The 25,969-nt window shown below is 37.8% G+C and overlaps 2 protein-coding genes across 5 annotated transcripts in view; one reads left to right on the forward strand and one right to left on the reverse strand.

The window, feature by feature from the left end:
* Window positions 1-20,150, forward strand: part of cnpy1 (canopy FGF signaling regulator 1) — a 41,480-nt gene extending 21,330 nt beyond the window's left edge. Inside the window, exons 4-6 of one of the 4 annotated variants that reach the window (XM_088311238.1) lie at window positions 4,515-4,718; window positions 6,535-6,631; window positions 19,051-20,150. In XM_088311238.1, coding sequence (XP_088167364.1) covers window positions 4,515-4,718; window positions 6,535-6,631; window positions 19,051-19,184 — 435 coding nt within the window. In that variant the 3' untranslated portion in view covers window positions 19,185-20,150. Of the gene's footprint in view, window positions 1-4,514; window positions 4,719-6,534; window positions 6,632-7,718; window positions 7,870-18,997 lie in introns of those variants that run through there. The other 3 variants (XM_088311237.1, XM_088311239.1, XM_088311240.1) reach the window with 3 other exon arrangements.
* Window positions 20,151-20,159: 9 nt separating this feature from the next.
* Window positions 20,160-25,245, reverse strand: en2b (engrailed homeobox 2b). The gene is made up of 2 exons (XM_088311235.1): window positions 24,441-25,245; window positions 20,160-22,262 (listed from the first exon to the last, which is right to left on the reverse strand). Exons 1-2 carry the CDS (start codon window positions 24,910-24,912, stop codon window positions 21,946-21,948), a joined length of 789 nt encoding a protein of 262 aa, XP_088167361.1. The 5' UTR covers window positions 24,913-25,245; the 3' UTR covers window positions 20,160-21,945.
* Window positions 25,246-25,969: the final 724 nt, after the last annotated feature.

Genomic DNA, 25,969 nt, shown 5'->3' on the forward strand with positions numbered 1-25,969 from the left:
GCCATTATCTTATTGTTTGGAAAATAAACGGAAATCAAGACTTGTATACGGTACAAGTGAACTCCGTACTGCTGCGCTGCAAGATAGCATATCACCCAGCATTCAAGCAGCTGCGAAATAAATTACTTCCGGGACTACAGCCGTTTTTGTTTTGTTTTTTAAATCAGCATGCTGGTTAGTGTGACCTGCTTTGTGAGCGGGGGGGGGGGGGGGGGGTACAAGAGCTCTTAAAAAAAACAACAACAACAAAAAAAAACATGCTCAAAACAAAGATGCTGATTGGACAGAGCGGGGTTCTGAGTTCTGTAACCATTTGCTTCAAATATTTGTTACCTGAACTGAATATGCCCTTTAAAAATTATGATTTGTAGTTGCAAAACTGAAAGTGAAAAGTCAAGCAAACTTAATCTGTGGAAAAGACTGGAATTTGTATTTGTAAAACAGAAAATGAAAAAGTATACAGAATTCAAATTTTAGGTAGGAATTAAAATTCAAATGGTACAATTCAAGTTTCAGTTTTTCGAAGTAAGGACTCAAATTAAACGATGCTATTTCAATTTGTGTAATTCAGATTCTGTTTTTCAATGTGCTTATTTAAGTTTACATAGGATACAAATTATTATATTTCAGCCCATAAATACAGCCTCCACTATGTTTCACAGTAGGGATAGTGTTCTGTTCATTGTGTCGGTGAACATTGAGCTATTGTGCCTTGGACATTCTCCCAGAAGCTATTTACTTGTCTGCTTTTGTTAGGCAAATTCCAGACTTGCATTTTTATGTATTTATTTTCAACAATGGTGTCCTCCTCAGTCATCTCCACTTTGGCTCAAAGAATGATGAATGGTGATATCTTACTCGAATCTACCTTGATCTTGGAGTTCACTGTGAATTTCTTTGGAGTTGTTTTGGGCTCTTCATTTGAACTATCTCTCTCTTCAATTTGTCTTTAAGTTTCCTCCTGTGGCTACATCCAGGGAGCTTGACGACAGACAGGTGGATTGTAAATTTTTTAATAATATCTGCAACTGTAGTCACAAAGCACTTGGGCTTTTCTTTTACAGTGCTTGTCTATGAGTTTCTTTCTTATCTCCAAATGCAACTCTCTACTTCACTTCCTCTTCTCCATGCTTAGTGTGGTACACACATATGACCAAAATGCACAGTGAGTACTTGTCACCTTTAAAATAATATAATTGATTACATGTTTGAAGGCACGTGTGATGCTAATTAGAGAACACACTTTGGTTGAACATGACCCTGCATGGTCAAAATATTTTCAGTGTATACTTGAGCTACTGTCATTTACTGTCATAGTGCATTGCTTGTTTCATGAGTTTATTTAAAAAAATGATTCAGTTGAAGGATGGCACGGTGGCCGACTGGTGAGCTCGACGGCCTCACATTCCAGAGGTCGTGAGATCGATTCCAGCTCCGGCCTCCCTGTGTGGAGTTTGTGTTGATGTTCTCCCCATGCATGCGGGTACTCCGGTTTCCTCCCACATTCAAAAGACATACATGCCTGATAGGTTGATTGAACACCCTAAATTGCCCTTAGGTTCGAGTGTCAGCGCGGGTGGTTGTTTGTCTCTGTGTGCCCTGCGATTGGCTGGCAACCAGTTTAGGGTGTACCCCGCCTACTGCCCGAAGACAGCTGGGATAGGCTCCAGCACCCCCAGCGATACTTGTGAGGAGAAGTGGCTCTTAGAAAATGGATGGATGGATTCAGTTGAACCACAATTCAAAAGAAATATCTAATTTTCATTGGTTGATTGAGTTAATGATGATTTAGATGTACGGATCTCTATTCCATAAGTGATTTGCATCCATTATGAAATTAAATAATTTTCTTTGAACTATTTGTGCAATCCCCAATCATGGAGCCATGGAAATAAACACATTGAAAGCTCAGTTATAATTGCTCTACACAGTCAAAAAATATTTAAGCGAACAGTTGGCTGTGTGATTTTAGAGCTTTCTAATTTAGATCCACTTATGCAGTGTGTCTTGCATTTTGATTCTTCAAAGCCTTTAACATTTCACATTTATCAAAATCCAATATCATGCAGCTCATCTTTCTTTGTAAGTGTATGTTTATTTTTTCATTCTCAAGCATATACAACTTGCACGCTGATTCTTATACTATAATGAGCAAGGATAACGACTTTATAGGTAAAATCCAACTCCCATTGTTAGTCAAAAGAAATAAATTAACCAAATTAACTTCCCTAGTGAAAAATATCCTCAAGCGTCACACCACTGCTTTATGCACTGTATATCTCACAGCTGTCCTCCAATCTTCCTCTGAAATGCTGACATTAAATAGCTGTAGGCTATGCAGTATTTTAGAGCTTTTCGAAGACTGAATATAAACTACAGCAGTAACTAAATTACACATCACCCAATGGGCATGATCACGTTCTGTCATCAAACCTTTTTACTCAACTGTTTTAATTTGTATACTCAACTACATTTTATTTTATTTTTACATCCATCTGCTTTGGAGTTAATGTTATTATTATTTGTTTAATGGTTCTTCATTGGCCCATTTTAGCAGGACAATGAAACTGAAAGGCCCCCCGTCCACAGCAGTGTAATAATGCCGCCCTGTCCAATGGGAATTGAATGGAGGATAGCATCCCTGAGAAGCCTATTCTCTGGCCCAACCGATTGCCCCCGATGCACCCCCCTCCACCTTATTCTTCAAACAACGCAGTGACTGACAGCTCCTTTTCACAGGGCTGCAACTGGCAAGGAAGGGGTTTAATTCTAAACCATTTTGTAGCATGGCATGATAATGACTCAGACACAAGCCCCAGGGCTGCAATAGACCAACATGGTTTTGTTATGTTGGACAGGATTTTTTCCCTCTTTTTCCAGATGAAAGTAATGAAGTTGAAGAATAGTCAGTCATATGAAATATTTTTCATTCAGTGTCCATCTCTGGTTAAATATTTAATAAATAAAAAAATATTACCCATGGTCTTGGAGAATTGTCTCACTGTGACAATCTCATAGTGAAAATGATGATGAGCTGTTAGACAATTTTACAAAAGTCCACTACAATGAATACAGATACATTTTTTTGTATGAACTCACAATGTAAGTATGTTATATGGAAAAAAGTTGCAGGCAGATAATGATTGACAGATGAACCTCATCGTCATGAGCTGAGGTGACCTACATCCTTCATTGCTCGCCCTTCAGCCTTTGCCCTCGTGCTGTAACATTCTGTTGTTCCTCCAACTTCCTTTCTCCTGAGCACAACAACTTTTGTCAAGCTCAAGGGATCCTCTTCTGAATGAGTCACATTTCTCTTCAATGAAACACATGTGAAAGAGGTGGGGTTGACCTTAAAGATGGTGGATTAGTGATGAGGAGGTATTGCTATTCCAAGTAGAAGTACGAAGTTTGTTGAGTAGAGGAAGTGATGCAGAAATTAAAAATGCAAATGAATGAAGGATTTTTTGTGGAAATGACACGTCGTGTCAGCAAATTACACTGAAGGAAACGGTGAACTTTGAGGTGACGAAGGGGTCAATGAACATATCCAAGTCTTTATGCGTCTTTGAATGTTGTCTTGCCCGCTTCCATCTTCCCCGGCAAATTCTAGTTACCACAGTAACAGTTGTCAACTATTGAATGAAAGACAAGGGAGATTTTGTCCGTTTGATCATTGGAGGATGGTGCAGGCGATATGTCGGACACAAAGGCAGTTGAAAAAGTGTGTACTTGGCTTCTGTTGAGGCCTCCTGTCTTTTCTGTCTCCGCTGTGACGACTATCCTCCAAAGGAAATACACCCCTCTGTGTTTTTTCCCAGCCCTGGTCAGTTGTAAAAGGCACCTCTCGCTTTTGCCCTTTTCATTGCCTTGTCCCCTCCTCCTATTCCCCCATGCATCACATTACCACAGATCCCCAGATGCGGGTGTCCTTCCGGGGCTGGTCAGGGTGCTGCACCTGGCTTGACCCGTCTAGACTTGGCTGCTCTCTGTTTTGTCTTCCGAGAGAGCACAGGAAAAAGACGGTGGGGTTCCGATCGAGCGGTGGGGAGGTATCGGCACAGGTTAAAAGTCAGAGTTGGAGGGTAACGTTTGTTAGTGCGGATGAAGAAAACAAGGCAGACCTAGGAGGTCACACTGCTGACCTAAGGAGTCTTTTGGTGTAACACAGCTGACACAAGGTTTTAAAGAGTTTATTTTATAGTTTTTAAGAGTTTTTTTTCCTCCTCTGCATTAGTTAAACATTTTCAATTGTCAATACCGCTACCGTTTACTATTATTTATTATTTTCTGGTTATTGTTGTGAATATTATTATTATTTTCTTTTTAACATTTTTAATATTTTGGGTTTTTTTTTGTGTGGGTCTCCATTTTACATCAGCGTTAACTGGTTTGCTTGCTTGATTTTTCCCAAAAGGAAATTATGTGACGAAAACAATGACATTTTAAGGGTTTAAGTATTATAACACGCTAGATAAGAATCTAAGTCTCCCTTTTTTTTTTTTTTGTCCCAGGTGCCTCTGGCTCGTTCTGAGACTCACCTCAGCGAGCTCTTGGATGGGGTTTGCAATTCTATGAGTGACTATGCTCTCCACGTGGACCCTGACACCCAGCAAAAGCAATACATGAGGTTTGCACCGAGGAGCACTGGTGACTTCCCTGACCTTAAAAACTTCCAGTTTGATGGACCTGAAGCTCCCAATTCCTTGAAATTCGCAGTGAGTGCAAAAGCTGGACAAGTTTCTGGAGGCTTTTTCTTAGATCCCGCCAAGTTGTGGTCGACATTTAGACAGATTTTAAGAAACTAACTTGATAAAGTAGTATAGTTTATTATTAGGGGTAAACTTCTAATTACTTTCCAATGTTGTCTAAAAGAAAAGCATTTTTCAAAGCATTTTTCAAATTATGCGTTTGCACAATTGAGCTATATGTCCAAAGGTCATCAATCAAGTTAGAACAAAGGTAGACCCAATGATTTGTATCATTAAAAACACAAGTCCATATTATGATTTTAAAAGTGTCTCCGTTAAATGTTTAAGTTACATCCTGGTTAAATTAAGCATTTAAATTAAAAAAAAAATGACATGCTGAAATGTATTATCTGCTGGAATAGTACACTTGGATTTTCTATTCTGGTTCAATTTATGTTTGTATGGTGAAGTCGCCAGTCTAGACTTGACCATTAATAATTGCTAATATTGTAATAGTTATATATTCAACATCCAAGTATTTCTCCCAAGGGCTAATTTAATTGAAACGATGAAAGAACTGTTTTTCAACCGAAGAATCCCAGCACAATTATATTGATGGGTAACATTCTCCTTTTACCAAAGAATTGTTAAAATGATTTCATCTTCATTCCTCTTTTGGCATCTTTCCACAAAACTTCACAGTTCTCACAACCTTCATCTCAGAGAAGGCCATACCTCATATAATATAGGTAGATACGTAAAAAAAAAAATTATTATAACCGAGCGCCTCATTGTTTATCTGATCAGTTTTTAGTCCAAAATGTGTGTAATCAAGGTTGAGGCCGCTTCTTAAATACAATATTATCAACGATATCATAATGTTAAACCTGTGTAATGGAAATCACTGTTGTTATGCTTAAATCTGTTTTTAGATGTTGAACTAATTCATAATCAGTAGGCTGAATGCCATAATAAGATTATACTAATTCAAAAGGCTGAAAACATGATTGATTGATTGATTGATTTGATTATGGGCCAGTAATCCGTTTTTACAATAAATTATTCTCCTGAAAACTGAGACAAAGAACACGTTAAGCGCTTGTACCTAAGGACTTCAGGCTTGCCCACATTGTTCTTGCATGACAATGCTACGCTCATTATTCAACCTACTTCAGAGTAACATGTTCTATACTAAACATCACCAACACAGCACTTTAAATTTGACTTTAGTGAGGATATACTCACAAACGCAATTCAGCTTTGTTACGGAAAAAAAACTGTACAAGCAAAGCAGCGACGAAAACGCAAAATCATGGCTACTCTGACCTTTGAACACAGTTCAAAGGTGAATTGATGTCAGGGCAAAAATTGGAAATATACACTGTGAAGTTTTAAGCCCAAACACGTTTCAAAGTGTATGTACACTTCTTTATTCAAAGCGGCTCAGCAGGTTAGGTTTGTACTTTAATCCTTTGTTTATTAATTTATAAGTTGAGCGACACGTTTTCATGCTGGATGGCTACCCTGACACAATCTAGCTGCTTTTTGTCCCATCAGTGGCTAGTTATTGTGGTAATAGCCTGGAAACAAACATGTGCCATTTGCGTGAAAGGCAGTAGCATATTGCTGTGAATCGGTACAGTCAAAATGGCCGAACAGTTGGGCCAGCAGTGGGGGGAAAATGGCCACAGCCCCGCAAACAGCGACCCTCCATTGTGTAAAAAAACTGTGAAAAAAAACATGACAATACTGTGTGTGTATGAGCATACGCATGCCCAAGCTGCTACTTTTACCTCCAGGCCAAGTCTGTGTTCTGCTCTTATGTTTTTTTTTTTCGTTTCAGTGTGAAATCATCGTCGAGGAGCTAGAGGATGATATCATCGCTCTTTTCAGCCAGAACGCAGAGGATCCGCAAAAGGAGTTATGCAACATTGTCTCAGGTACCACAGCTCCTTCACACATCATTTACCACATGTATGACTCCACTTTTTATTTATCTGCCTGCCCATCGCGATGATCCATTACTTCAAGTTTGGTTTTAACATTACATGTGTATGCATCCATCTAAACATAATCAGGAGGACAAACCACGTGTCATTTGTCTTGAATATTCACGCTGCAATTTTCCTATCAGTTTGCCAGCGCAGCTCCGCAATGCGTCAATACTGTTTAGTCCTTAAATATTTTTGACGAAATGCATGTAAGTACTGAAGTGAAATTAACATTTACCTTTTTTGGCGTGCGTATTTACTTAAATGAAATCATATTGAGTTCTTGAATTCAGTGGTTCTCAAATTTGGGTACACGCATGCCTGCGGGTACATGAAGGCACTTCAGGGGCTATGTGAGATTAAAATCTATAGTTCAAAATTAAGCCTCCATGAAGGAAAAAGAGCTTGATGGCAGCAGTTGAATGATGAAGGCCCTCAAATATCTCACCAAGTTCAGTTCAGTACAATAATGCAGTATTCAGTGTTGACACTTGGTAATGTTGTTAGTCTTGTTTTTAATTATTAAATTGATATTTTTAGATGATTTTTTTTCTATTAGTTTCTGCTGTATTTAAAATTAATGAATTATTTCAGTGTTGTTATGATCCAAAAGAGAACACTTTGTAGATAATTATTTTAATATACATATATCTTTATTTTAAATTAATTGTCTTTGTTTCTTCTTCTTTTATTATTATTATTATTATTATTATTATTATTTCACCTAGTTGAAGAGATACCACTACAAATGGAGTTCCAAAGTTATAAATCAGATGCTGATAGCACTGTACTCTGTTTTAAATCCTTTTTTAAAAAAAAGTGTATGATTATTATTGTTATAGCAAAAAATGCTTTTGCTGATGAGCAGTTATTTGGCTGAAAAGAAATGCAATGAGCTCCACAATAGAGTTCCATAATATTCTGACTGTGGTATCGCAAATAAAACCTTTGTATAGCGTTTATGTACCTAGACATAAGGAATTGATCAACTTGCTGGCAAATATTTATTCAGTTTTTTTTCTGCTTTTTGTTTCAGACTACTGTCACGATACTGGTAACAGAAATGAGTTATAATTTTTACGTATTTTTTAGGGTTAGAACAGTATGACCAACTTTGTTTCAATCAAGTTGAAAATTAGACTTTTTTTTAACGAACTTCTGAAAAATAAAAAAATATTTTGTCATCATTTGTGTGAGGTTTATAATTGATCGTCTTGCACACCCAACTTAGTGATAAACTACTATACTTAAAATGTAGCCATTGGTAGTTCTATGAAGAACATGTATATGTTTACGTTAATTACGGTGGACACATTTTGTGAAATGGATATGTGTATAAAATAATGGACGTTTTGTTTGCTAATGTGTAATTCCAACACCTAACTAGCAAACACGTAAAATAAATCAATAATCAGTCAGGTCGTAATTCCAAGTGTATGCGAGCAGTATTTTATTTTTTCTTACCCCCCCCCTTCTTCCATAGTCATTTATTTTGATATGTGTGTTCAATAAGGCAGTTCAGTTGTCAGTTAAGGGATTACAGAGCTGTATCACTCAGCAATTTGAACAGTGCACGCATTATGTGGTGTGCTTTTTTTTTTTTTTTATCAAATCCATTAATTTTGCTTTTTTTTTTTTTAACCACTCTTAATGTGCAAATATCGGCTGATTTAAATCTGTTTGTTTTGTTTTGTTTCGGTTTATCCACCACCCAAAATATATTTCTGTCACCTTTTGTTTTTCTGAAAGTCAGTCAATATTCAAAAGATAATTCACAAATTAAAGGTCAGGACTTCAAATTTTAAAAAATACAGAAATTATTCACTATTTATAGAATTAATAAATATTTTAAGCATTGTTCTGTATGAATGCTCTTGTTTTCTTTGGTCTCATGTGCAATATTAGCAGTATGATGGTACTTTTGTCAGATTTGTTGTTGTTATTTTTATTTTCATGCAAATATGTAGTCTTGGCTCATTGTGTTGCTCATTTGGTTTTGCCTAGCATATAACATACTTGTAGTTGCAGTACTACAGCACAGTGGATGGAGCCATGGTGTGTCTGATGTGGTTGCCTGTCTTAAGTGCAGTTCATAAATACTCAGTTTAAGTGTCGAAAATTATAATGTGAAAAGGGAGGAAAAAACATGTACTTGTGGTCATCACTGCCATCCCTCAAATAGAAGGTTGTAAGGTTTGAGCCCCTGTTCTATGTATTTTTGAGCAAGGTATTGTACATTTCTTTCGCCGTTTACTTTCCTTTTATGGCAACATTGGCCATTTATCAGTGTGTGAACATCTCAGTGACTCGTTTAAAAACACTTTCAATAATTTAAATGTTCACATTTGCTTCTGCACAAAACCCAGGACTGCCATTCCCAACCCTTCAAACGACATTTGTGTTTGCTCAAACAGATTGCGCACACTTTTGGTGGATTTATTAAGCCTGAGATTTTTTACCAAGACCCCAATTTGCTGGGAGTTACCACAGATATTGTGGCTACTACTTACTTAATTAAAATAAAAAGCACCACAGGTCGATGTGATAGTTTGACTGGCTCCAAGTCAGTCTTTGGATCATTGATGAGCTCCAATTTTGCATTGTAGAAGGAGAAACTAACTGCATGTCAAAATGGCTGTATGTAGGATGCCATTGGGGTGCAGCAACCTCCTGCTTTGTAACCTCATTGGCCGATAACAGATTTGGCACACAACATGTAAATCCATCTTCCAATAAAGCATTTTGACAACATGTTTTCAGGTGAAACAGTAGACGTTTGGTTACGCTGAGACTAGAACTTCACAAAATCACAGTGGCACTAGGAGGTATCTGTAAGTTTTTCCTTGATTTTTTTTTTTGAGGGGGGGCATTGTTTTGTGCACAAATATTGTTTCGCAATCTAGCCATATGCACTTAAACTGTTGCAAAACCGAAGCAGAAAATAAAGGTAACAATATAAAAATAAAATAAATAAAAAATATAAAAACAGCGACTTGCTTTAGTATCAGATATAACAAATATCATCACTTTTTAGGTGTATTCCAGGACATCTAAATTTAATCTTAGAATCCCATAAATTCCATGAACAATAATAGTAATTAGGATAGTGAATTGTATGAATATGTTCTGACTGTCTCTGTCTTCAAACCTGGAGAAGCAGACTAAGTGGGATGAATGTTTGTTTGACACACACTGGTCAATTACTTTATTGCTCACAAACCATTTATACAAATACATAACAGAAGGCGTTGTAAAAGCTGTTGCAAAGTCTGTTTGCCCTTGTTTTTTTGTTGTCAGTTCAAGTAGTAAATTGTGTACAATGTCAACTTGTATACTTTTTTCCCCCCTAAATTAAAAAATGGGCCTGTCAAAACAGCAGGATAATCAAATCCCTCAATGTGCTTCAATCTTGAAGTATAGTAGCCTTTAAAGCTCAAAGAGTGTTTTAGCCAGAGATGGGCACTTTGTGCTATTTTGCCAATCCGTCCGCGACCTGTGCACCCTTCCGTTATTGCCCCTCCGTCCTTATTCATAAAATAATTCTGCATACCTGTCCCTCCTTTGTCCTTTTAAATCACTTCTGCATGTCCTTGCATATCACCGGTCAAATCCACCACCCAAGGAAAAAAAAAACGTTCGGCAGAAGTTTAATAATTCGTAACCAGTATTTGCTGGCTAATTTCCTATTCACACCGCCTTACCGGAATTTCCAGACTACAAAACAGACCTGATGAAAATCCAATAAGGCCAATTTTAGCAATAGGTAAACCTAGCCATAAAAACACATTTGTACATACATTAGCCGCATTGGAGGAATAGCTGTTGGTCTCCATGTTATTAAAAGGGATATTATCTATATTATCAACGTTGAAAGCATCTATATACCGGAATCTTTCTCAGAAACTTGTTGTCACACGAGGCAAATTCACAGATGTGCTCAGAACGGGGTCGCATTGTAGAGATGGTTGTATTTAATGCAATGTATCCCTTTTGCTGACATTAAACACAATTTAAAATGTCTAATCCCATTGCACACTGAGTACAATGACAATAAAGGCCATTCTGATTCTGATTAATTTGGCTCTCAATTGCTTTTTCACAGACCCTCACATATCGCTTTCCCCCATATATATATATATATATGTATATATATATATATATATATATATATATATATATATGTATGTATGTATGTATGTATGTATATATATATATATATATATATATATATATATATGTATATATATATATATATATATATATATATATATGTATGTATGTATGTATGTATGTATATATATATATATATATATATATATATGTATGTATATATATATATATATATATATATGTATGTATGTATGTATATATATATATATATATATATATATATATGTATGTATATATATATATATATATATATATATATGTATGTATATATATATATATATATATATATGTATGTATATATATATATATATATATATATATATGTATGTATATATATATATATATATATATATATATATATGTATATATATATATATATATATATATATATGTATGTATATATATATATATATATATATATATATATATATATGTATATATATATATATATATAGAGAGAGAGAGAGAGAGAGAGAGAGAGAGAGAGAGAGAGAGAGAGAGAGAGAGAGAGAGAGAGAGAGAGAGAGAGAGAGAGACATTCAGGCATTTTAAGCAAAGTACGTCCATTTACAGGGGATCCATAGTACAGTGGAACCTCGGTTCTTGACCATAATCCGTTCCAGAACCCTGTTCGAAAATGCGAGAGCAAAACGCAGCATGTCCGCACGCGACAACAGTCGATCTTATCCGATTCCGGTCCGGTCACCATCCTGCCCTCCGAAGATGGCAGGATTTGACGGGGAAAAGCGAAGATGATCGGTGCCGTATCTGCGGTGAGGAAGAAGAATCGGCCGAGCATCTATGGCTGCGGTGCCCTGCATTCCAGTCAGCACGATACCATCGCCAGTTGGGGTTCTCTTTCGAAGAACTAAGGCGCCTCCCACAAGCGAGTCTAGCGCTTCTGAGGATCATCCTCAGGCGACTCGAGTGACTCAACAACAACAACAACAACAGTTGGTCACGAAGAGAGCGATCTACACCCGTACGCCACTCAGCATCCCACCCTCGCGTACACACTCACGCGTCGTACCGGCGTTCGAACTCCGATTTTTGTTCGAACTACGAAGCAAGAATTTCTCGAATTTTTTGTTCGGACTCCGATTTGTTCGAACTGTGAGTCGTTCGAAAACCGAGGTTCCACATGCCAGTGGGAAGTCTGGAGCAAATGGTTGTCACCTCTTTGCTTCCTGGAGACGTTTGCCATGCCTTCACTGCAGCCACCTTCACATGCAGCTAGTTTGTGAGTCTTTGTGCGAATGTTTTCAATTTTGTCCTCTGTAAAGAAAAGAAAACCTGCTGTGCCTGAATGACCACTGACTCTGCCATTGCATAATATTAATTTTCTTTGCAGTGTGATTAGGTGAATGCGATTACATAAAGCATATCAGAACAAAAAACACACCATACCGGCAAGTTAGTGCCTGAGGAGTTAAGAGATGGGTGTTATTGCCTGTTTCAATGATACGCTGGTGAAAGAAAGTTTTTAACGCGCACTCTCTTACCATGGGTTGAAGTTGCGATGATGTTCGCTTGGCTTCACTGGTCTTTGATGTTGATGTGTGGTTATGAATGTGTCGTCAAACAGTCAAGGGTTAGTCTTCATTATTGTCATTTCAGTCCAGATGTCATGCCATGTGGTCAGGTAAAATAAATAAATGCGTACTGTCTTCAAATCAAAAACATACACACATAAGCGGTAATCAATATAACATTCTATTTTCTGTCTTCACCACGTTTGTGTATAGTAAGTAATGCGTCTTAAGTAAGTGCGGTTGAAAAACGGTATCTGACCAGCGTTTCCCCCACCTGTGCTTCATTCGTTATTGATATATGGGCGCAACAAATGCTGATGTCATCAACTACCCTAGTGGTGGGGTTGCCACATTGCTTCACTCCAAAAACTTCTCCAACAATGGGTTTGTGGCTAGGCACATGTCTAGGCAAGACTGTTGTACTTTGAGGGACACAGTGGCCCGTACAATAATGCATATACATACATACTGTAATCCCACTCTATTCATAAGGGTTAAGGCCCGAGCCCTGCAATGAATAGAGAAAAGATTAAATTGAACATTAACACAGTGGCAGCAAACAAGATGGACTGTTATTCCACAATTTTTTATTTTTTTTTACCAAAAGTGTACCGTGTGCCGGAAACATCTAGTCGAAAAGGAGTCATTTACAATTTGAGAAAGGACACGCCACGCAAGTAACAAATAAAACCAACACTGTGCCGAGTATTTTTAACGAGCCAGAGGAGGATCTATGCCTCCTGTCACACCTTCGCCATCCCCAGCGCAGGTGACTTCTAGGTGGTTATGTCTACAATGTGAGTGAAGTCCACGCTCGTACATGAAGCCACTGAGACACCGGCCCAAAGCTGTACTCTGTTCATCATGTGAGCAAGGTAGGAGGACATTTTTCCGTCATTGTCCATGCGTACGTAGCACGCGAACGAGCACAATGTCTATTGCACTTTTTGATCCACTTGCTCTCCAATGTGTATTTTGTGCCATCCGGCACTGTATCTTTCTCAGCAAAAGTGGAATTGTACCCTTTAAATGTATTTCATAGTAGAGCTGGGCGATAAACCCAAAATTTACCGTTACCGAAATTTAATACAATGACCAACATCATTTTGCCCATGTCGGTAAATTCGGTGTTTAAAAAAAAAAAATTTGTATTTTCTGTCTGCGGCTCTGTTCATCCCCCTTTAAGACGGCTACAGCAGCTGTAGTCACGTGACTCCACCCATCCGAACAAGAATGAAAACAGAAGACGATTCAAATCAAGAAGCGGCTGACACGGCTGAGGACGAAGTAACGTTAGTTGAAATTGTTCCTGTTGTGCTTGTCCCGAAAAGAAATTCGACATCTGTCGTTTGGAAATGTTTTGGGTTCCATAAAGACGATGTTTGAGGAAAAGAACACAAACTACAAAGTGCGTCGTAAGCACCCAAAACACGGCGTCCAACCTTTTTTTTTTCACCACCCACAACACAACCACGCTGTGCTGAAAGTTCAAAGTGAAAAGCAAGGTTTGACAAGTGACAACAGCCCATTAACGGAGGCGACGCCATACGACAGAACGTCTCAGAGATGGATGCGATAGCCTAGCACATAGTTAAAGATATAGCTCATCTAGCTATAGTGGAGCACACAGGATTTAAACGCCTCATGAAAGTAGTCGACAAGAGGTACGAAAATATTTGTACTCCCTAATATGGACAACATCGGGACGGGAGCTTAGACATGTCAAGCATTTTGCATCCACATCCGACTTGTGGTCGAGTCGCAACATGGATCCCTATTTGAGCCTGACGGTGCATTACATAGACGACAAGTGGCGACTGCGCACCAGAGTACTCGAGACTGCACATTTTCCTGATGATGCACACTTGTTTACTTGCATTGACTTTTTTCCCCATTTTATTTAGCATTTTATTTACCGACCCCACTAGCTCCTTTGCACATGGCATTATTGATATTGTTTACAAGAGACCTTCACACAAATCTAGGCCTTTGCACATGGCATTACAGCACCTTGGCCAATCAATTTGCAGAAAATATTTTTCGAGAGGTACCCTTTTTCTCCTGTTCTTTGTGACATTGTTCAATTCATGCAAAGTAAGATATTTGGAATGCTTATGCAAATGATTTTTGTACTTTTAGTAATGTGTACCAGTTGGTCAATAAAAAAAACAGTTAATATGTATTTCCTGCATTTATTTTGATTTTGGTCCACGGGCGGAAATTTATTGTGCATTTATCGTTGTCAAGGTAAAATTGCTCAATTTATTGCGATATTGATTCTAGGTCATATCGCCCAGCCCTATTTCATAGTATTGTCTTGAAACGATATGGCTTCTTTCTTTCAGGAACAATGCTATAGATGTATTCTGTTCAGCATAACTGTGTGTGTATATCATTTTGCTGTCTGGTCCAAAGTTGACACACATGCAACGGTTATCTAGTGCCATGTTTAATTTACATGGCGGCCAGCTATCATATAGTACTTTTTTAAGATAGTCAATGTACATGGAAAAATATTGGTTATTTAATTAATTATAGACAAAATATTAACTTTTACTGTTGTAATTGACATATATGAATTATCCCTTCCACTGACAGATGAAAACAAAGGACACATTATAGTTTTATGAACTTAAAGAATATTATAGTTTATTTTCTTTTTTAAGCACTGATTTTGTTTTTCATTAATGAAAGTATTTTTTTCAAATTTAATTTCAGTTGTATGATTTTTTTTTTGGGTGACTAAAGTAGCCTTTCATTCAACGCAAAAGAAAATGTAATCATCATACAATCATATAAAGGGAATATAAAAAGTCTACACACCTCTGTTTGAATGACTCTTGTGGTATAAAACAAAATGAGACCAAAATAATCCTTTCAAAATTGGATTCACCATTAATTTGACCTCCAACCTCTATTGACACAATAGAGAGAAAAATATTATTGTTAAATATTTGTATATAAAAACAACTGCGTGCATACCCTCCTCCATCGTCTGAGTTCAGAATCAACCCAAGTGCATGTTTGAATGGTAGTCAAATCCCGATTTAAAGTACCTCTGTTTAACCCCAAATAAAGTTAAGATGCTCTTAGTTTATCTTTCTTGCAGAAGCCTGAATGTTTTGTGATAACAATGACTCATATATGGAATTGTTCAGAATTCCTTTGACCTTGATTCGCCTCAGTTCTAGCTCAAGAAAAAGAACCCAAAAGCATGAGCATGCCACCACCACTTTTTACAGTGGGGATGGTGTTCTTTTGGTGATGAGTAGTGTTGTGTTTGCACACCAAACATATATTTTGGAATTAGAGCAAAAAAATATATAATAAAAATCCAAGTCCATGAAGTTGGGGCCGACTGGTTAGCACGACCGCCTCACAGTTTGGAGGTGCAGTGTTTGATCCCAACTGCGGCCTTCCTGTGTGAAGTTTGCATGTTCTCCCCGTTCAGGCGTGGGTTTTTTCCGTGTACTCCTGTTTCCTCCCACATTGCAAAAACATGCACCGTAGGTTGAGAGAACACTCTAAATTGTTCATAAGTATGATTGTGAGCGCGAATGGTTAACAGTTTACCTTTGTGTGTCCTGGGATTGGCTGGCAACCAGTCCAGGGTGTACCCCGCCTACTGCCTGAAGATAGATGGGATAGGCTCAAGCATGCCCGCGACCCTTGTGAAGATAAGCGTCTTAGACGGATGGATTGATGAATTGAGTTGGACATGCCGTACGTCACATTAAAGCAGTGGTCCTCAATCCTGTTCCTCGAGGGCTGAAACACAGCTGATTCAAATGATCAGATAATCAGCAAGGTCTGCAGAAGCTAGATAACGATTGCTCAGTTGTGTTGCACAAGGGAGAGGTGGAAAACGGGCAGGAAACCGGCCCTCGAGGAACAGGATTGAAGACCCCTGCATTAAAGGGATAGTGTGTCAAATCCTTTGCCATCTAGTGGTGAACTAAAAGAATCCAACGACCAAAGTTAGAAACGTGTGCATTTTGAAGCATGCGCACTTCAGTGCCTCAGAGAAACCACACCTTCACAAGCATACCACCAATTTCTTCAACAGAAGTGCAAGTCTTACAAACAACTTCTAATATTTACTTAAGTGATAAAGTAAGTGCATTGCATTTGTTAGACATGCTTTCATCATCCATCCAGCAACTTTGTGATGGGATGATTGCCTCTTTCTGGTATTTTAATATGGATCTGTACTTGTAGACTTTTTATATTTCCTGTATGCTGTGCATAATATTCTATACCATCTTGTAATCAAAACACAACAGAAGTCAATATAAGAATTTACAGACATAAATCATAACATCATAACAGTATTATGCAAGAGTTCTTACTGGATACCCACATTACACAGCTTCATGGAGTCTTGCATAATCCTACCAACAAACAAACCGTCAAACTTTGATCAAACATGCCTCTCACTCACTAATCCAAAATTATTAACATGACTCTTCATCCTAAAAAAGAACGAGTGCAAAGACACCCCTTTTGGTTTCCTGTTTCTGCTCCACTCACAGCCTCCCTCGCTCCCTCCTTGCTGCTTAAGTTTCCTCTCGATCCTGTAATTAAAGTCACGGTAGGATCCATGCAAACTCTTTGTGTAGCTGCCTGTCTGGAAATGTTAGCGAGCTCAGCTTCTACACATGACAGATCAAGGGTTACAAAAGTGCTGACAAAGGGCTGACAGACACTCTTCACAGCTGTTGTTGGCGATTTCCCACAAACTATCTTTGCATGGGCCGTGATTGAGGTACTCTCAATGTTTATGGTAGAGTTCCGATGAAAGCAGATCTATGTGCGAGTTGATTTTCATTAAATTAGGCTAGTATAATGCATGAATAAAAAAATGAGCAGTGTATGTTCAAATACTGGCAATATCAGGGTCATGTCATTCATAGTTGTAGGAGCAAAGATGTACTGTTCCATAAATTTGCTGAATAACTTTCCTTAGTCTTTGACTGCGACTTTACTGCAATATTTTATACTGTATGTAAGTCGCTAGGTTTTTAAGTAAGATCAAACAGAAAGTAGCCCAACAATTTATTTTATTTATTTATTGTTTTTACTTTTTTTGTATTCTAGGTCAAATCAAGCTAGATGCATATTTTGATTATGTTGTTGTTATCGTGTGCCATCATACACTGTACTTAGATAACAAAGGTTTGGCTCAGACATATAGTTTTTATCCAAATTGCTGATTTATAAAAAATAATAATAAATAAATAAATGAGCAATATATGTGTATCCCACTGTTTGTTACATAAAGGAAACAACATGTGATTCATTGAGAGGGAAATAATTTAAGCTTTTAGTGACACTGGTTTACAAATTTACACCATTTTCACTCTTGGTGAATAGAAAAAACTCTTTGTGAGACAAAGTGTGATTTTGTATCCTAATGGTATGAAGTTTGATCACTGAGCTGTGGCATTAACTTGTATTCTAACAAGATTAAAATATATTTGTCCTGGAGATTAGCATAGTTAAGTCTCCCCTTTTTTGGCTTTTGGGGCGGCTGCAGCAGGCTTTGATCAGTGTTGCGCAGCAAGGCCCAGGCTTGGCCTGGCCATCCAAAGCCTGGGTGTGAAATTGGTCTGATGTCATCCCCCATTCTCCATCTTTTGCAGCTTTCAGGGCCGTAATTATATTTCCGCCACAAAGCCCCCGTCCCCTTCATTCCATATTTCAGGTTTGACTAGGAAGCGTTTTAGAGAACTATGGCTAAATTACTCAGTGGGGGAAGGGGAACTTGATGGGTCATCTTTTGTCTGTCAGAGACACAGGGGACATCAGCACTTGTATATGTACTTTTCTTTTCTCTGTTTGTCTGCCATTTGCCTCTTGCTGAAGGAGAGGCATTTAGGCCAAGTGAAAGGGCATGAACGGTTAAAAAAAAAAACTGAACTGTTTCACATTCAGAAATATTTGTCCTTACAGCTTACAAATAGCAGGTTAAGACAAATTGTAGAATGATCACAGTGACCGTGATGACTTGGTGACGCAAGGAAAAAGCAATTGCAATATTTTTTATTTAGATTTGTAAAATTTTGTTCAATGTTGCCAACGTTGAGAAGAAACAGAAGCAGTTAATCACAAACAGAAAATACAACTATATGTTTCCTACAAAGTGTTGCATTAAAACGGCAAGTGTAACTCAGTCAGCTTCAGAAACTACAGCATTTCCGTATCACAAATGGATATGTGCAATTTTGTTGAAAAGTTTGGATTTCTCTTTTGCCTTGATAAGCAAACATTGTGAATAGACCAGCAAAATGTGCTACCCTTTTATCCATTGACCATTTTTTTCCTTCTAAAAGTATTTCAGTAAACTTCACCGGCTTGAATCTTCAATGATGCTGCAGTTACAAAACATTTATATTGAATGCATTTATGTAATACGTCTGACTTGGTCACATTTGGGGAGCCAGGGAAAGAGCAAGTGCAGCGTATTTAGCTCCAGGAAGCATTTGAATATGAAATAATCCTCACAATTGAAGCCACTGAGGAGATTGATGTCCTTTTCTCACCGATCTTGGCAGCAGCTCAGGCACCTGCTGCTATTTGCATGGACACTCAAAGTATTTTGACCTTGGTCCAGGTTCTCTGGTGATTTTACTCCTCTCCCCTCTGCCGTCTCCTCACATCCTGCAGCCCTTCAACTGACAAACGCAGACTGTGCACAGAGGCTCTGTTCGCCGCCTTCCCCCTTTCCCAGTCCCAAGTCAAGAGCTCAGCTCATCAAGTCAGCGAGCGTTGGGTGTTACTTCCATATACAAGACAGCTAATAAAAGAAAATGCAGATGAGGTCCTCGAACAGCCATTCACACAGGCCAAGTCAAAGCTTCTGAGGTGTCATAGAGAACTCTGGCGTTTTAGTTTTGAACAAATTTTATATCCTTTTTTGGGGTGCCTATTTTTGATTTTGTCTGTGTTTTCACCACCAAGTTCAAGTAAATGGAATTTCAAGAAATATTTATCTTTTTAAGGTACCATGTCATATTATATTAGAAAGAGGTTTTTTTTCTTGTGTGTGCTACAAACTTAGTTGAAGGACTTTGAAAAAAAGAAGAGAATTTTAACCTGGTAAGTGAGTAAATACTGATGGCTTAATAAGACCAAACAATTTTGAATACACAAGAAATCCTTTATTATTTACTCAAATTGAAATAGATTTTTACTAAAGACTCATTTGATGCCAGCCTGAAAAGAAGTTAGTAACTTTCACTCAAATTCTTATTGCTAATATTTGTGGATTTTGTTCACCTTTTTTTATCATTTGATTATAATGTACATTTTATTATGATCGAGTTTGTATATTAGTTTTATATTTCCTCATCTTTTGGAGATATGGGTTATCATAACCGACCTTTTAGTATATGGTTAGATTTTAAAGATTAAATTCTACTGAAATGTATTTTCACTTGATTTATGTAAAGGTTTTGGTTTTCATTTAACCAAAATCGGGCTCTCTGGAAACCCTAAAATATGCACTTTATCCAGCCTTGAAGACATGCGTAATATAGCACACTGTGTTTGTCGGAATTATAATAGTTAATATTTTTCAAAGTTTCTCCTTTGAGGCCATCTGCCGAGTAGTGCACCTGGTAGAGCTATTTTCTGTGTCCATCGCTACATTTATTGTTATGCAAATTGTTTTTCAGATGACAGACTCATCAACTCGATTTACTGCTATATACAAACTTTCTTTTTTTTCCATGTTTTCTTGTTTCTCTTGTTATTTCAAATAAAATCCCAACAAGCCCTTTGCACTGTTTTTATTCACCCACATACCATCCTTTTAAAAAAAAATTTACATTTAGGACCATGAAAAAGAACTTAAACTGGCAGAGGAGCAAATGACTGATTTCATTCTTTTTATTTTTTTTTGTATGTCAAAGTCCCATTTACCGCATAGAAAATGCAATCCTTCTCTCTTCACAACACGGCAACATATTTCAGCTTATATTTACATAATTTAAGGCAAATGAGTTGACTTGCCAGACAACTTTCTCAGCAGTCAAGAAAAATAGAGGAAAAAAACATTCACAGCATAGTAAGACCACCATTTGGTTTGGAACTCCATTTACTCTACTCAGCAAAAGGCCTTTGAGATTTTTGCATTCAAAAACAATCATTACAGAAAAAAAAATAACTTATGTAAACGCGAGTCAACATGGCTGTTTTATTATAAATATGAATAGGCTACATTGTTTATTTGTTTGTTTCTAAAACGAATAATAACAGGTTGCTTGAACATTCGTGGATGCATGTAAATATAGCCCATATAGGTCCATAAATTTCGGTGCCTCGTTAGCTTGTTACATTTGAATGAAAAGCATGTTCCCTGAACGCATGCATGGAGATCAACTCATGGGACTTTTTAAAGGGATTTCATCCATACATTTGAGCTGAATTTCAGGGTGCTGGTGAGGACCGTTCTCCTTTAAAAGAATGAACAAAATCAAAACTTTTAGTGGTCAACGTCTGCTGCATAAAGTAGGCTCATTCAAACTAAGAACGACGGTTCTGTGCAGTGTGTTCTATGCCAATTCTGATCTGGAGAGCAGCTCTGTTCACCAGCCTTCTTATGAAATAGAAAAATTTAATCAAGAGTACCCGCACACACACACACACACGGACACACACACTCACACATATATATATATATATATATATGCCGTGTGCGTGCTCACGCTCGCTCGTATATGTTCCCAAAATGCGTGGTTTCCGAATTTCGGCTTAGGCACCCACAAAAGGCTGTAGCAGGCTAAATTCAGAGCTAAACAACCAGACCTGCAGGTAAACTGCGACTGCACTACAAGCAAACGAAAGACACTAACGGCTGATGATCAAAAGAAAAATGTAAAATAATCGATTAGAAATTCAAAAGAAACAAAAACACATTTTATAAATTTCTTCACGGAGATATCAGAATGCAGCAAAAAAATCTTTGGACTTCAGCATATAGGTTTTGTTTGTTTGTTTGTTTTATAATCACTAGTGTGAAGCAGGCTACAGAGGTTCGGTCCTGAGCGAGACGCGTCTTTGTCCATGGAGGCCACTTGTCTCATCAAGTCAGTCCACAGAAGTCTCTCAACTCCAATTGACTCCGAGTTTACTTTTCTGCGCACGCATTAAAATGTCCAGGTCATGTGACCTGCGAGATATTTTAAATAAAGCGTGCCTGGGTGTTTCAATTAAACGAATGAAATTTTACATTTTTGTCTGAGCACGCAACAGCAATTTAAATTATTTATTAACAAAGAGATAGTTAATATTGTAATAAAAACACATTTGCTCATTATTTTTCCAATATGAAGTGGGGTGTACGGCAGATACCGAAAATCCAACATTGCAACGTTCTGCCTCTAGTTTTACCAGCACCATCTGTTTCAATCACCATCAATAGCCCTGAGGACGCGCAGCCTCTACGCGCGCACACATACACACATTTGATTCATCTAAAAGTTGTCTCTGTTTTAAATATGAATGCTGGTGTTGACGTGGTTTTTATTGCATGGTTCAACGAGAGACGCGTCATCTCGGCTAATCGCTGTCCGATTTGGCGTCCTTGGATGAGGTGTGGTTGTACAGTCCCTGCGCCATCAGATGCAGCGCCAGTGAGTTTTTATTCCCTGTGGCCTTTTTTATTTTGGCCCTTTTGTTCTGAAACCAGATTTTGATCTGGGATTCATTGAGGCCAAGTTCCCGGGCCAGGTCCTGCCTCCGCTGTTCAGTCAGGTACCGGTTGCTCTGGAACTCCGTCTTTAGCCGGTGGAGCTGCTCTACGGTGAAGGCTGTCCGGGGTCGCTTGTCTTCTTTAGTCGGAGTCCGAGCCCTCTTTGGCTTGCGGGATCTGGGCCCTTGGGTGGGGTGGGAATGGAGGCGGAGAAATGTTATTCAATCAAGTATTCTAATACTGGTTTGACATTAAATGTTTGCCTCAAATGGAACATTTCATTTCATCTACTGTGAACACATGTGTTTTTAATTAAGTTGAATCAACTATAGGACTTTGACATTTGTTGGGTGGTTTTAGTTCATTTTGGTAAACGCGGCAGTGTTTAAATTAGTCCTAATATAAGCCTACACTAATTATGTACCCAAAATCGACGCTTACTTCTGTTAGTAGCTAAGTAATTAAACGCCAGCTGTCAGCCACTGTATCCTGGATAGTTTGTCCCAAAAATACGTGATAGTTATTTTATATAGATACAAATGATTGAATATCAATTTTCATCATCATAGAATCCACTTCAGCCATGTGAAACATGATCCTGCAAGGCGAATTCTGTCGGGTCCAAAAACACACCACACAATTATGTTTTTTGTTCCAGTATAGGGGGGGTTGCAGAATATACCAAATGAGAATGAGGCCGCATGATACAAGGTGTCTGGATGTCCTCCATAGCCGCTGCAGCGCACAGTGAAGCCTGCAGGAGGAGGAGCTGGTCCACAGATGGGGGTGGGGCCGGAGGAATGGAGGAGGGAGAGGAAGGCACCCCATGCCCTCTATTCCTCAACTACATTTTCGTTTTATTTCATAAAAGGATACGATTAACTCATGTTTTCCATTTATTACTGATTTCTGGGCTATCGACATCGCAAATAAACGAAAGTCCAATTAGCCGATGAGTGTCATTTAGTTCTAAAGTGCCAAAATATTGTTTGTTGTAATTCAATTGTGCTATCCAACTGTTTAAAATCAGAAAAGTCTGAAGGATCATTCAACCGCAAATCTGCATGCTTAGTTTGTCTGCAAATAACTTTTCTTTTAGATGTTGACCATTTAGAATCACTTGTAAAAACAGATGCATTTCTGTCTCGTCAGTCGTTATTCCCATTCTAGACACTTTTTGTAGGCCGAATGCAGAAAAGCTGCAGCTCCCTTCATCTTTTAAAGGCCCAATGTAGTGAATTCCATAAGCCCTCCTTTAGCTTGAGGAAAACTTTTCTCGCTCCAAAGTGCAATAGAACTACATTTTAACATTTCATATTGTTTTGGGTCTCACTCTTACCTTGTATCACAATTCCGGAGCAGTCTTAGTCACAATCTGTTTATTGTGGAGAGAGATTTTGGGGTGGGGGTGTCAACGGAATTTCACATACACCACACAATAAAAAAGAAAGGAAGAAAAAGTTGCATTTAAAATATTTGCGTTGACTATCTTAGAGTGAGAAATAATTGTTTAAGTGGAGGAAAACTACGTATTTTTTTTTTTTATACATTTTTGCAAGCGAACGTAGCCTCAAACATTTTGGTTGAGGGTCTCACGTCGTGCCAAATACTTGATAATAAAGTTGCATATTTATTCAAAATTACATTAATATAGGTATTATGTGCATGTTTTCGTCTTTTTGTAATTTTGTGACGCGCATTTCACATCTAATCCACCTCTTCAGGACTCACCACTCTCACTTTTTAGGCACCCTCCATTGTCAAAAATATGCTAATAGAATATTAACAAAGAAGAGTCGGGAACAATGGCGTTAAACTTGGTTTTACTTAATTTTCTACATTTTAACTTCATTTTTTCCACAGTATATTCTTATATACCGTTATTTCTAGTGAACTACTAAACAAAACCGTCGAATTTTTTTATTTATGTATGAGAAATTATATTCTGAAATAAGCCATTGTTATAATAATTTCTTCTGGTTTTTGAAAAGACAACTAGATGTAAAAAAAAAAAGAGATTTAGAGACGTTAAAAGTGAACTATTCGATTGTTATAATCACATTAAAAGTAAGGTCTGTAAATCTATGACGGTGCAATAATTGGTTTGTCAATTGTTGCAAGTGATATGTCTATTAAGTCGGTCGGGATGAATATATTGCTCTGACATGAAACACATAATTCATAACCTTTTTTGGGGGGTAGTCAAACTTTCGAAAAACTTTAATCTCAGAATACATGCTTTTGCACATTATTTATACAGATAATTGTTTGAATGTAATCCTATTCTTTTCTTAATCTATCATATTCAAATTCGTTTTTTCCCTCTTTATTAAAACGAATACGTGCATATGTTTGCACCAACCTGACGACGGACGGTCTGAGTAGCGTGTACAATAAACCCAGGCTGGCCACAGCATCTGTTTGGACCCCTCAGATGTTGCGCTGGCCTGGAGGCTGCTACAGCGGTTCTCGTCGTCTGCTCGGACCTTCTCATTTTCTTCACCGCCTATCGTCTCACTCTTCCGGCTTAGTATGTCCGGGTGGTTGTCGTCGGATGGTTGAGAGTCGTCCTCCACTCCAGCAGCTCTTCCCTGCACATCGGGGTTGACACGTTTCCGGTCGTTTCTGATCTCATCTCTTCTTGTCAACCCCTCTTGGGTCAGAATCCCACTTTTCCTTTTCCGACCAAAATCTGGTCTTAAAATGTTGTCTATGTAAAAGTTGGTCATCCTGTGCTGGTTGCCAGGTGGCAGGATAAGAGGCAGGATGGCTCTGTTTGACTCCTCACCGGAGTCCTCTGGGCGCTCCGGTTCTCGACGAGCATTTTCTTCCATGATGATGAAGACTGATCCTCCTCAGAACTTGTGCAACAAAGTATTTTTCCAATCTAATGATATAATATATTTTCAAGATATTTACTGCGAGAAAAACCTGCAAAAAGGTTTTGGGTAGAGTATAACGAATTGTATTTACTCAAAAAGCGCGCCGTTTTTTAGTGAGAAAAATCATAGTTCAGTTTCAGATAAATATTCTACTCCGCATTTGCTCTGTTAAGCGATTTCAAATTAATAAAAAGTGATTTTTGCTTTGTTTTTAAGAGTTCCCCGATATCCCAGCGCACATTTTTTGATGCGCTCAGCAGTTAAACCGTTCTGAAGCAGTCGACGCTCAAATACTTTCACTAAGGATTTGGTTCTAAATTTTGATTGGCTGAGACTCGTTGTACTACGGCGCTTTGGACACGTGCCTTGGACCAATAGAGATGCCGTGATCCTATCACGTGACCTTCCCGGAATTCCTTGGAGGCTGAATTGGTCCAGCCCCTACGTTTGCTCGGTTCAGTTAACCCGAAAAAATGTCGCTGTTAACTTTAAAGCCGACGAAATATCCTCAAATGATAGGTGGAAAATAAAACAAACCTTGTAGATCATTATTGCAAATTGCAGAGAAAAAAACTAAACGAAAACAATACGAATGGATGGATGGATTAAAAAAAATAAATAATCAATATGTAACACTGTAATAATAATCAATTTTAATGATTTGTATTAATGCTCATTCCACACATTTAGAACTTATTTAATAATATATAATAATCAGATAAACATTTGAATTTTATTTTAAGAAGCCCACAACTGTTGTGTTGTTATTGACATCTTCAAATTGTCACCAAAAATACACATGTAAATTCGTCACATTTTAATATGAAATGATATAGGCCGCGACTTTGATACAAATTTATATATTTATAAATATAAATATATATAATTTATATAATTCATTATTAGCCTTTTAAGAAAATAATAATGTACAGGGCTAAACATGGAAGGAAACAACAATTTAACTTTCTCATGAATATTTTCCCCATCCCACTGTCGAAAGAATGTGTGT

Source organism: Idiotropiscis lumnitzeri, chromosome 12 (assembly GCF_059441095.1).
Source record: "Idiotropiscis lumnitzeri isolate Australia: NSW breed Sydney's pygmy pipehorse chromosome 12, RoL_Ilum_1.0, whole genome shotgun sequence".
In the NCBI taxonomy this organism is placed as follows: domain Eukaryota; kingdom Metazoa; phylum Chordata; class Actinopteri; order Syngnathiformes; family Syngnathidae; genus Idiotropiscis; species Idiotropiscis lumnitzeri.